The sequence below is a fragment of the Triturus cristatus genome, chromosome 3_1 (genome assembly GCF_964204655.1).
Source record: "Triturus cristatus chromosome 3_1, aTriCri1.1, whole genome shotgun sequence".
NCBI classification, from domain to species: Eukaryota; Metazoa; Chordata; class Amphibia; order Caudata; family Salamandridae; genus Triturus; species Triturus cristatus.
This window is the reverse complement of record NC_140583.1, coordinates 604,695,536-604,708,161: the sequence shown is the minus strand read 5'-3', so window position 1 is coordinate 604,708,161 and position 12,626 is coordinate 604,695,536. Positions and strand designations below refer to the sequence as shown.

The 12,626-nt window shown below is 43.3% G+C and overlaps 1 protein-coding gene across 5 annotated transcripts in view; it reads left to right on the top strand.

The window, feature by feature from the left end:
- LOC146860617 (uncharacterized) overlaps nucleotides 1-12,626 on the top strand; it is a 62,022-nt gene that overhangs the window by 9,041 nt on the left and 40,355 nt on the right. For 3 of the 5 annotated variants that reach the window (XR_014979190.1, XR_014979191.1, XM_085646360.1), the window contains one exon: nucleotides 6,464-6,582. The exons of the other annotated variants lie outside the window; for them this stretch is intronic. Coding sequence is in view for 1 of the 3 variants with exons in the window: in XM_085646360.1 (XP_085502486.1) it covers nucleotides 6,464-6,582 (119 nt within the window). In the remaining 2 variants the exon portion in view is untranslated. The remainder of the gene's footprint in view (nucleotides 1-6,463; nucleotides 6,583-12,626) is intronic. 5 annotated transcript variants of the gene reach the window in all.

The following is a 12,626-nucleotide window of genomic DNA, read 5'->3' as shown; positions in this document are numbered from 1 at the left end:
AATGGTTTCTGCCCATGTTCCCCTTAATTACTTTCTTTGAATTACTTCTGTTGTCTTTGGACCTCTTGTAATTATATAGAATTGTTTTGAGCGGAAGCAACAAAAACATGCATGTGCATAATCAGGGCTTTAAGTGGGATGAGAAATCTGGGGGGTCTCTCAAAGGGTCGTTACCAATGTAATTAAGGGCGTGGCTTAAAACACATAAGCTAAAAATCTGTGCTTAGCATAGTGTGCTGCCCAACTTGTATTTTGCTGTTTGTCATTGCATCCAGATATATGATATAACCAGTAACATCGTACCTACAACAAGTCAAGACTATTGGCTTTGTCAATGGTTGTTCATTGCATAAGATAAATAAGCAGCAACTATGGCTTTTATATAATATTGAAAAAGCTTCCACTTAAAGCCCTAGTGCCACCACGACAAAGTGGCTGCTCCCGAGTTTCAAAAAGAGAAGGGAAATCCAGAGAGAAAATGACTCTCTAAAAGATTTCCCTTCCCCTACAAAGCTTACCTGGCATGACGTTATGCCGTAACTCCTCCACTAGTGAGTAGTGAGCAGTGTGAGCACGCGCACATCGATGTGCCTGCTGTCACTGCAGTCCGGGAAAAAACAGACCTCCTCAAAACAGAGCCCGAAAGAGACCTGTGTCGAGGCCCCCTTTAAAAAACTACTGGTGCTCAGCACCGGTGAGACTTGGCCCACTTAAAGCCCTGCGCATAGTGTTGCACTCAATCATAGTGAGCAGGCTTTCATACATATCATGTCTCAACCTAACATTTGAAGGGTTTTACCCATATTGTATCCTGCCCCCTTCACAACATGCCAGTGCATCCAAAGATCTAATGAAGTGTCTCGCAGTGAAAACCTTCAGCATACAAAACAAGTACTGGCAAAGCCAACAGGTCTGTCCTCGGAAAGCATATGATGTTTATTTATTATCTCTTTAATCTTTTTTGCAGATATATAGGCAAAACAAGCATTTGCAATGCAATAGGTCTCGCATTTGCGAGAGTTCGAGCTATTGGCATTGTGGCGCGTAAACTTGCAATTTGTACTTATAGTCCTTGCTTACGAGAAGCAAGTTTGGCAGTAACTGCGCCTCTTTTACTGCCAGCCTTGCTTCTCGTAAGCAAGGAATATAAGTACAAAGCATTGCTTGCAGGTTTTCAAAACACATAAAAGGCATTGCCATTTACAATGCCAATAGCTCAAACTCTCGCAAATGCAAGACCTATTGCAATGAAAATGCTTTTTTTTTTGTAGAGCAGCCCATGTTCTTCAAAGAAGCCGTTTAAAAAGAATTTCATGTTTGGGAACACATTGGGGGAACATACAGTGATGCTATCTTTCATAAACACCAAGAGTTAAGATATAAGGGGAACATCTATTGAGGTTCATCAAAGAATAATGTACGTCTTCGTGTTAGCTTTGTTTGCACTTAAGTGCAAACAAGTAGATCATAAAAAATGTGTGCCAATCACTTTCTAAACATATTTCGCCATATGTTGAGCTCCGTAGTGGAGCTTTACACAAATGGCAAGTCAGACTTGGATCCCACTGATGTATGGTGCAAAGGTGTCTGCTTCTTCCACTGTGTTTGTTATTGTTATCACAAGCAACAGGATGACAGTTTGATTACATTCAAGGCTTTCAGGAAGCCAGGGCCCTCACAACAGAGCAAGGTTTTTCTCATTTATGGGGGGGATTTTGAGGTGAGGTGCCAATCTGGAGCGGAGGTTCCTTTGTTGAATGTATTTGATGAAAGATTGGCACACAAATTTGCTGTTGCAGTAACTAGTTTGGTAACAGTGGTAGTGGTATGGGCTCGCTCTATAGTAATAACAAACATTTTAAAAACGATGGCAGCAACCCTCCCAATTAAAAAAAAGATTGCCTTCTTAATATAAAATCTCTGTATGCAATAAAGAATTGCACATTTGAGGAGTATTTTTCAGATGTAAAATAGTTCCTCATGCATTACAATGCAAAACCTTCTTGGGAAACCGAGTAACATTCCTAGGTGAAGCCAAACCGCTTTATACATTTTAATAAAGCATTAACTGTCATACAAACAGCTGCCTGGTTTCACCCTCAATGCTCTGTTCCAAACTAAGTGTGTTTTTACCAACACCATTGAAGTTACCATGTGGGGGCTTTATGAGCACCAGTGTAAACTTCCAGGTGGTCAAAGGAACATTCCTCAGATAAGAACCCTAAAGCATCCATTCCTGTAAAGGTTCTTCAGCAAAAGTCATCTACTCCATGGAGTACTTAGTTCTCAGGCAACAGTGCCTAAACCTTCTTTGGAGCTTTGTGAATAGAAGCTTATGCAAGGAAAAGATGATCTTTAAGCTGGAGTACATATTACGATGTTGGCAACAAAAGTGTCTCCCCACCCCTAAAACAGCATTGGGTGGAAATTTCCAAAGAACAGACAACCCTGAGTACTAAAGCATGGTGGCAACTAGTAAAAGTGGGTCACAAAGTCTGCAAAAGATACATTTCAAAGGCTTGCATGTCAAACTAGCCACTACGAACTGGATCAGTAAACTACCATGAAACAAGACAACGCAGAACTAGGATTGCCATAAGAATATTTTATTAAAAAAGACATCTTGTTTCTTATGGCATTCCGAGTGCATCAAGTAACTACTGGGCAACCCTATGAAAAATAAGTTAAAACAAATCTCAAAACTAAACTGTGAACTTAGGGAGCAAACCAACCTCTGCACCTCAAATGGTAGTGATGGAGCACAGAAACCTAGGTAACGGGGAAATGGACGAGACCCGTACGCATATCCTCCCTTCGTCACAGACCAGACCTCACACTAATACTTTCACACATGCAGTCATAGGTGGGGCCCATAACACCAACATTCACATGTCACTTCACACTGGTCTGCACATACAGGAGAGATGAGCGGTTCAAGCACTCAACATGAAAGGAATACCTTATGACCTATGGAAAGAAAAATAATTTACATATTTATACATTAATGCCCTTTCTCCTGCAGATCTCAATCTTAAAACATCAAGGCACTCCTCCCATGTGATTGATGGATCAAATTAGTTGGATTGGTTGATGATGATTTCAAAACCAGCTAAAACACATTTCAAGATTTCGATCTTACCTCCCTCAATAAATCACGCTAACACATTTCTTGTTAATCAATATTTGTTTATCTAAAGTTATAGAAAAGTTCAAATCAGCATTTAGCAAGTTTATATCAATTTTCATGTAAATCACAGAACATCATATTTACCTAATCTGGCTATGGGACGTCCTCTAAGTCATTCGCATAGCGTAGTCAAATTGGCAGTCAATTGGTAAATAACAAATCAGAGTTCTTAGCTTAGCACGCTACAGACCCAAAGGATGGACAAGGTCCAGAGACGTGCAAGCATTTACCTATGCCCATAGGTTTAGATAAGTTCGCAGTTCATCAGATGATGGGCAGCATATAGTTCGTCAAAGATTCAGGAACGCATCTGTCACCCTAGGCAGTAGCGTCACGTAGCGCCACAGTCGTCTCCGTCAAATATTCGTCGATGATGATGAAATGGGATAATGGAATAGCATTTTCTCTCTATTCTACCGCGTAATTTATAATGTAATGGAGGTAAAGGGGATACAAATTGTAAGTTTTGGGCAGTCATGATTGGTCGGTTTAGATCTTCCGGCGGAGTCTCAGTACAGTTCAAAGATGACATCACAAAGTTAGTTCACTTCGGTTTTGTTAAGAGTCCTTTTGTTATTCAGCTTGGCTACGGTCCCACCGTGGCCTTGTTCGGGAACACAAGGCACAGGTCATGACGAGGCCACAGGGACGTTTTGTCGCAGCGGCGCACTTCACTCCAAACCTCGTGCAGCAGTGACCATCACCTCGTGTCGCGTCGGCGGCCATATTGGTTTTTAGGCCCAAAGGATAACTTAAGCAAAACAAACACCAAAGAGTAATTAATACATAGAAATAAAGAATCTAATGTTAACCCCTTACTAATCCCTCTATGTGTATGTATTTATCTAGCGTATAGCGACATTTAAAGCGTTCATATTCACCCATTTGTTGTCATCTCGGGCAACATTACAGTGACATCACAAAAGCAACATATATCATGCAGTATTCTATTTACTACATACACTACTGTTAGTATGCGTACGGATTTTAGTCATAAAAGTTATTTAGCCATGCAAAATGCAAATCCCACGTATATTTTATAAGTTAATAATGTTGATTAGAAAACATGCAAACTCATTTAATATTATTATGTTTAATAGATTATTTAATTAGTATATTCATGCAGAATAGGGGGGATATACAAAATGTTGTACTACCCGCTCCATCAGTGGCAACACTAGTCGACCTCCAATAATATTAGATACAATAAAAGCTTTTGTTAGGTAGCATTGCCAGGTGGTAGATTCAGCACAGTAACAACCCAAACCAGCAAGATAGAAAGGAGTCCATCTAGCAAACCTTACTTTTAATCCAACTTCTCATATGAGGACCTCAACAAGGGGACAGGACTAGACAGAAGCAGCCACGAAAACAAGTTGTGTCACCAAACGCAGCCACATCCTTCAACCTCCGAAGGACATTTCAATTGATTCGGCGATTTGGTGCATGAAGTGCAGGAAATATAATTAGTTACTCTATTCTGTATCGCAAAATGTTCTCAAATGTTCTCCTGGGAAGCTACAAGTATACTCATTCAACCTCTCACTAATATGCAAGCATCCACACAATGCCATTTCTCTCCCAAATACCAAAATGTGAATTACTCGGCATATGAGCCTGGAGAAAACGGAGCAAGGTCTAAGCAAGTACACTTAAAGCTCCTTGTGTCCTACTGCTTATATAGCTTCTCGTTTTAGCTTCTAAAAATAGAAGAAAATAATCAGGATGAATGAGAATGACATACACAAAGAATACCATAGGAGCTTAACTCCAGCTGAAGTACAACTGCATCCACAATGACGCAACCACCCTAAGGGCTATATCTGTAGCCTAAATCTGCCAACTGGTCTGATACTCAGGGCTTTGCACTCAAGTGACCAGCAACTAACCAGTGAAGAATGCCATACAGCACATCCCTCTATGGAAACTGGGCATGTGGACTAAGAACTGGCTGTAAAAAGACGTTTTTGGTAATGGTGAGAATGGGCTGGTCCAAACTCCCATCACCTACCAAAGCAGACATCATGCAGGGCCTGAGAAGGAAAGGTCTGACATAGCTTATGCATGCTTTTTGAAAGAGAAGACGATAAACTCTATGGAACATTAGGTTTTTTCTTGCAAACTATCACAGAACTGAGACAAGATTCACCCAGAGTGAGGACTGGACCGAATCACAACCTGTGAGAACTCCCACTGGCCACCAGGAGAACACTGTTGATCCGACCATCTCCCCAACTGCTCAGTACCCATCTGTCGGGCTTGTGTTCTCAATCTACTTATGTGACACTCTACAAAACACAAACAATTAACATGCATGACGTCCATGCAGCCACTAACTGATATGAAATGTTGAATATGCCTAAAATATGGCATACACTAAGTATTTCTCAAATTACTAATGATAGATTTCAAATGTGTGCAGGTTCAGGGTAGGAGGGTTTAACCAAAAAAAGGGGTGTTCATCTGCCAAGTTGCCTCAAAATTTGTTATAAGCCAGAAAGGATTAGTTTTCTTTCAGCGTGCCAAACATTTTACCAGGCTATAAAGACTAGATATAGTTAAAAAGGTGGGGGGGTCAATTCAACTTTAATTTGCTTAAAACTGTGGAACTCCGTGTTTAATCTGTGTAAAGGTTGGAAACTAGTTAGCAAAGGTACATTAGATTGTGAAGATCCAGTTTTGGGGTGAGGAAAATATTTTTCCTTTCGAAATATATTTGGCACAATTTGATGGACCTGTGTGAAATTTGGAATGGATTTAGCTTATCTAATAATCTAATAGTAATGTCCTTCAGGATCCACCATGGCATAGCCAAGAGTGTACCTCTGCCAACATTGGCACTGTTCTGACTACATGAAAATTTCACAGAAGCTGTGAGGTTTGGTTTTTGATGCGTCTGTGATGAGCTAGTGAGAGAGTGTGTGTGTGGGGGGGGGGGGGGGGCGGGATAAAATATTCAGTTGTTTACATCTTGAGCACAATTTAATGAATTTGCACCATATGTGGCATGTAGTTAGCAAGTTACACCCCAATGCAGGTATTTTAGGCTTTATGCAGATCCAATGCGTGCGTGGGGTGGGGGTGTTGAACAGAGCCTTAACTCACCTTTTAACTGTTATATATGGGCGAATATGCGGTAAAGGGGATTATGTAGCCCTACACTAGATGCTTCCCAAAGAAATCAGCACTCATAGGACTGCCATAAAGTTTGATTTTTTAAATGTCTATACTCATCTGCTGGTTTTATATTTAATTAATGTTCCCCTCTTCATTCAGGAGATGTCACGGCGGCCGGGGAATCCTCTCCTCAGGATGACGCTGATGCTTTAATGGGGTCCACCTCCCATCCGTCCCCAGTCCGGAGAACGGGTTATACACACGGACTAAGGAGACAGGTGGGCGAGGGAAGGAAGGGAAGGAGCAGCTGGGAGAGGGACCTGGCATGAGACAAGCACACCATTAACAACACGTTATTTGTGACCCCCCTGTTTACCTCCCCACCACTCGCTTTGTCGTTTTCTCACCTGCTACCTTCCCCACCCTTATGGAGGAAGGCCCCCCAGCCTGAGAAGGCGAGTAGCCTAGTTAAACAATGGCACTGGCTTACGGCCTTAGGTCCAGGGCTGGCCTTAGTGGCAGGTTCAGTTGGTCGTGGTAGCGCGACCCCTCTGGGAGCAAAGATCAGCACTTCCAACTCAGTGCTTAATGCTCCAGAGCGCGAATCCGGGTCAACAAAGGAAACAAACGGAAGACGCCTCCCTGAAGGCAAAGACAATAGTACTCACAGTCTCGAAGGGCTGTGAACCGAGTGGGCGCTGCGACTCTAAGCCCGGAACTCCTTGGGCAGAGGAGCGCACCTGTTCGCGCTGCTACTCTGAACCCGGAACTCCGTGGGCAGAGGAGCGCTCGTGTTCGCGCTGCGACTCTGGACCCGGGGCTCCGTGGGCAGAGGAGCGCCGGAGGTTCTTCTGGGAGTCTGGAGTGTTGAAGGCGGAGGTCTCTGGGGCGTCTTTCTAGCGTCGGGGATAGTTGGCGAGGTTTTCACCTTCGGGCTTCTACTCTGGACCCAACCAGACGTGGGCAGAGGAGCGCCGGGGGTTTCCGCTGGAGAATGGACCGCTGCGGGCTGCGGTCTCCCTGGAGTCTTCCTCGCGTCGGGGCGGTTTGCAAGGTTCTCTTTGCTGGGGCACAGGGTTCCTGGATGGAACAGCGAGGGCAAGGTCGTGGATACAGGACCGGAGCAAAGCGTCAGCATAAGGGTATGCGGAGCTGGCAGGAATCATCGGTACCGCTCGTTGTTCGGGAGCGGCTTTATCCCTTGTCGCGCCCGGCGCCGGTCACGTGGGGTGTGATCCGCCGGGAGGTCTGGGAAATGGAGTTCCCATAGAGGCCGTTTGTTGTGAGGGGCGCTTGTGGTGCGCGAGCAGCGCGTTGCCGGTTCTCGCCACCTGACAGGAGAATAATTACCAAGGCAAAGGCAGACCTCGCCAACACGTGATTTGAAAATGTTTGCTTTATGCACCTAGTGGAATATGCTACTTGCAGCCACTTTTGAGAGTGGGTAGGGGCCATGATTTATGAGGAAAAGCATCAAAGGGGCGCAACAATGTCACTCATCCCTCAACAATGGTAATAGCACAGAAAATTCTGCATGTCCATCTGATTTAAAATAAGTTAAACCAGGATATACGAGGTTAATTTGGTCCTGGTAATATACAACCAAAATGAAGGTGCCTTGCAGCAGATTGGTGTGTGTTAGATCCTGGTAACATGCAGTCCAAATCAGTAAACATTGATTGTTGCATTGTGAGGCAATAAACTGTTTACTGTACTGTGGTAATATGGGATGTGGCCCTTTGTACTCCTGTAATGTACGACTACATCAATAAGCACAGTTGCTCTAAATAAAGTTATTGAAACACATATTTTCACTGCTATAATATATAGTACATGTTCACATACATACTTTGGGGTTGGAAGTTTTTATTGCACAGCACAGTGGTATTTAGAAAAAATATTAAACATATCACAAGAACTCATGAAATATGGCTTTCATCGCCATGACCGTTCCAAACAATTCTGGTGAGATTTACTGTTTCCTGTAATAATCACAGAAAAACAGGGCAGTCTGATTTCACTTACAGAGCAAACAAAAAGAAATTATGTTTTATGCCAAACATGCCAGTTAAAAACTTCAGTTAAACGCAGCAGTGCATTTCACAACAGCTGAGTTATAAAAAACGTTCTCCATAAAATTATAACTTGTCTAAGATCCTTGACCTTTGTGCATGACAAATAATCACTAACCTTTCTTCCACACAGGCCGGCCGGTGGCAGTGACATGCGCACTCTGCACCAAGCGTGCTCAATTGAGTAATGCGCAAGAAATGCCGGTGAACAATTATGAACTCGAGTGGTGAAACCAGGGGTCTTATATGGCTACTTCAAGGGCCATCCATTAGAAAAGAAAGATAAGGAAATTTAAGCCGGCATCCAAGTGAGTGCTGTGTGTGGCGGCAGCCATAGTAAAATACAAACAAGCGTCCGCCATTGCAGAAGATTGTATTCTGTTGTTTTGCGCTCCCCATCAGTTAAGCCAGAGGGAGGCCGGTTTCAGCAAGGGCAGCCTCTTGTTTGTATTTTTAGCGCGCCATGCACGCTTACACTTTAAAAACAATAGCTGCCTCCCACAGTACTCTCATCTTAAAGTGAAAGTGTGCATGGCACAATGCAAATATAAACAAGCTGTTGCCATTGAGCAACTGCAGCCGCTTGTTTATATTTGCATCGCGCTTTCACTTTAACAATAGCAGCGGCCACCCACAGCACTCGCGGGGTGCGGCGGCAGCTATTGTTTAAGTGAAAGCGTGATGCAAATACAAACACGCGGCCGCCATTGCCAAAGCAGACTGGGGGAGCGCAAAACAACGGACCACTGGCTTCGGAGCTGACGTCCCACGAGTGTATTTAAAGAAAGCGGCAGGCATTATTAAAACAAAAGTGTGCATGGCGCGCTGCTGCAAATACAAATAAGAAGGGTGCCATTTCTATGCGCTCTGTCGTGCTTGCTTCAGCAAGACGGGAATTAAGTAAATAGTGCATCCAATCTCTTAATGAAAGGTAGAGTGCAGGGACAAATGTAAGAGAGGCAGTCCTGATGGGAGGTAACAACAGGAGACAGGGAGGTACTAAGGAGGGACTAGTAAGCCTATTAACAAATCGAATCCCAACATTTACAAAGGACAGTCACAAAAGCCAATACAAAATAGGGGCGGAGAGTGGATGCAGCTACAAATCTATACCTCAACACAGCATGTCTCAAAGAGACAGCGCAAGCACTGCCTAGGCAAGACCTAAAAACTGGCAAAATTAGAAAAAAAGAAGTGGCCCAGTAACCCAGGCAAATCAGCAGATGGCAATCCCTTTCAGGCAGCTGTGCACATATGATAAATCGCATGACATTGCTCACAGTGAAGCTAGCCAGTGGCTACAGTGGAGTGACCCACTGCCCACTGTTGTCTTCTGTGGTGGGTGACAACATAATATGAAAGATTTCTGAACAGATAGGTGGATGAAGAGGACTGACCAAAATGTTCACTACCTATCTATGTATGTTTTTTACTGCGATTTCTTTACATTGAAATATAAGGCTTGCCAGGCTGTATTTAAAAATTGTTTACATAATTCTGACTCCCCAGCTTTGGTCGTAAATATATTACTAGTACTATCACTTTGCACGGTTTCCTAACTCAGTTAATTGGCTACATCACAGGAAGTGACATCTGCTCCTGGTCACGTGACAGGAAGTGACTCCATAAGACATTTGACTGCAGATGACATTGCAGGAAGTGACATAAAAGGACCTCTGACCCGTTCAATACAAATTGCAGGATGATGCACGCCTTCTTCTGAGTAATGCAGCGACACTTCAAGACTGTCTTGCACAGCACACTCTAGCTTGCTATGCCTTTCTTTACTGAAGTGGCATAAATTACTTACTCTGTAAAGTGCTTACTCTGTTTTACTATAACATACCCGCCCTTTTCTATGCACATTTAGAAAGCAGCGAATACTTGTGTCAGCCCATCTTTGAAGGACGTTTTTCATTTACAGGTTACTTATTCTGTAGAAATTATATTTAGCCATGGCATAGAAAAGGCTGCCACATTTAAAGCTAGAAGTACTAAAATTGTGTCAAACAAGTGAGGCAATTTATTTTCCCACAGTTCAGTATCCCCAGATTGAAACGATAGTGCATAACATTGCATATTTTTGCACAAATAGACTTGATTACTTTTTTTCCTCTGCCATAGTCAATCTTACTGTCATACCTGTATTAGTTTACTGACCATTTTTAGTGGGCTTGGGTTCAACTGCACCAGAGTTTCTGTGTGGGTTGCGTCGACTACTGTAGCCATGATGAGCAGTGGATGCTTGTCACACTGCGAAACAGCAGGCCTGCACGACAGTGGTCACAGGGGACGATGGGTGGGTGATGGGCCTGGGATGAGTTGTGTGCACAGCATGGGCAGCTCAGTACCGATCTGATAAATGTGCCCCATAACAGTGATGCTGGGCAGTGCATACAGGGTTGGTCTAGGACAGAGGACTCTCAGTGCCTGACCTCCCTCCTCATTTCTCTCATCATTCTACTGTGCAGCTCTGGGAAGAAGCGAGAAGAGTACGATGGAGGGAGGGTCTGCTTGGGGACGTACTGGCAGCAAAATATCCACTGTCATAAAGGTATAGCCACATAAACTGTCCTAAGGGCTCGGGGTGGCCGCTGATGTGATGTTAGTCGCTGGAGTTGCAACAAGTAGATCAGAACCGACATGAGCTAAAACAAGTGATGGAAAGCACAGCTTTGACGCGATGTAGGTTGCCGCAGTATTCAGTAATCTGTCATCCTTGCCGATAGACTTACAGACACTACCTACTTTTAATTAAATGAGAAAAGCCACCACAAACACCTGATTCCACTCAAATCTATTTAGTCTGGGTGTTCTTCATATGTGGTGTTAATAGGGTAGGTTTGCTCTCAAGTCTCCAGCACACTTTCATTTCCTCATATTGGTGGCAACTCTCAATGGGAGAATAAGATGGACTTTGAACTGCACCTGCCTGAACTTCACATACCCCAGCCAATTCTACATAGATGTTGGTTTTGAGGCATAAGGGCCACGCTATGTCATAAAGAAAGTACAGGACACATCTAGAGGCCTATGCCAAATGATGCCTGTCTGAACCAGAGACAAGGTACCCTGTCCGCAATTTAGACTTCCTCCGCCTGACATGGGCTGTCAAAGGCACTAGCAATAGCTGTACGATAACAAAGTCTGTTGTGAGAATCTGTAGTATATATAGACGAAAATGCCCCAGGACACTAGTAGATAAAAGCACTTGCCGCATATGACTTCTAGCTCCTTTGCAGGAGTGGGAAAGTGAAAAATTATGCAGCTGTGTTGTCCATACACCCACATCCAGACATGCCTTACCATAGGCGTACTGTAACCTCTCCAGCATACACCTCACTACGCCATTTGCACCAAGAAGGTTAACTCTTCAGCCCATCTATGGCATCCCAGCATCAGTGTGAAAACTGATCTTCGTCACTTGCATACGCCCAGAAACCTGTCGTATTCTTAGAGCTTGTGGTAGGAGTTTTCTGGGGATTGTAATTATGTGTAACATAATTAACAAACCCCCTAAAAACCCCCATGGACCTCCTAGCGTTGGTCAGGCACTGTGAAGTCCAAGGAAGGAGGCCCTAGGTTTTCTGAAGTTCAAAGAATAATTTCTTTCAGTTTCTTTGCTGTCTACAAACTGGTGTTGAGGTTTCCAGATCCCAATCCATCTGTGCACAAAATCACTTCAACAGTTTCTTACACAGTGGCTTTTCATATTTCACATGGCTATGTCCATTCAGCAAAACCTCCTTTATATGTGTGAAGAAGAAACAAATCCTTTATGTTACGCTAAAAGACAATCCACATACTTTTACAAGAAATGTCTGATAGAAGTTGTGCGATATGTGATCTATTGTATCAAGCATGTGACATGAGTTGTGTTGATGTCGTATATTGAACAGCAAAATATAGTCTTCCAGTTCGATGCTTTCTCACTTTTGTGCACCCGGATCTGGAGCTAAAACATGTTATGCTACATTTATTTGAAGAACTCACTTACCCTTAGCTTCATCGAAGTAGCCTAAAAGAGAGAAATAGAAGTGATTAGTTAAAGAGACAGATTTTGATCCATTCCAGAATTTGAGTAAAATAGATTTTGAGCAAGTAGCGGATGAAATTTCACAGTGGCAGTTTTGCACATGATGGGGAAAATACATGTCCTAAAGATCAATTAGGTAAGTCCAGCAGTTGTGTCTTGAGAAAAGAAGTTTCATGAATTGAGCTGATCAGATTGCCCCTAGCAATTGGTGTGA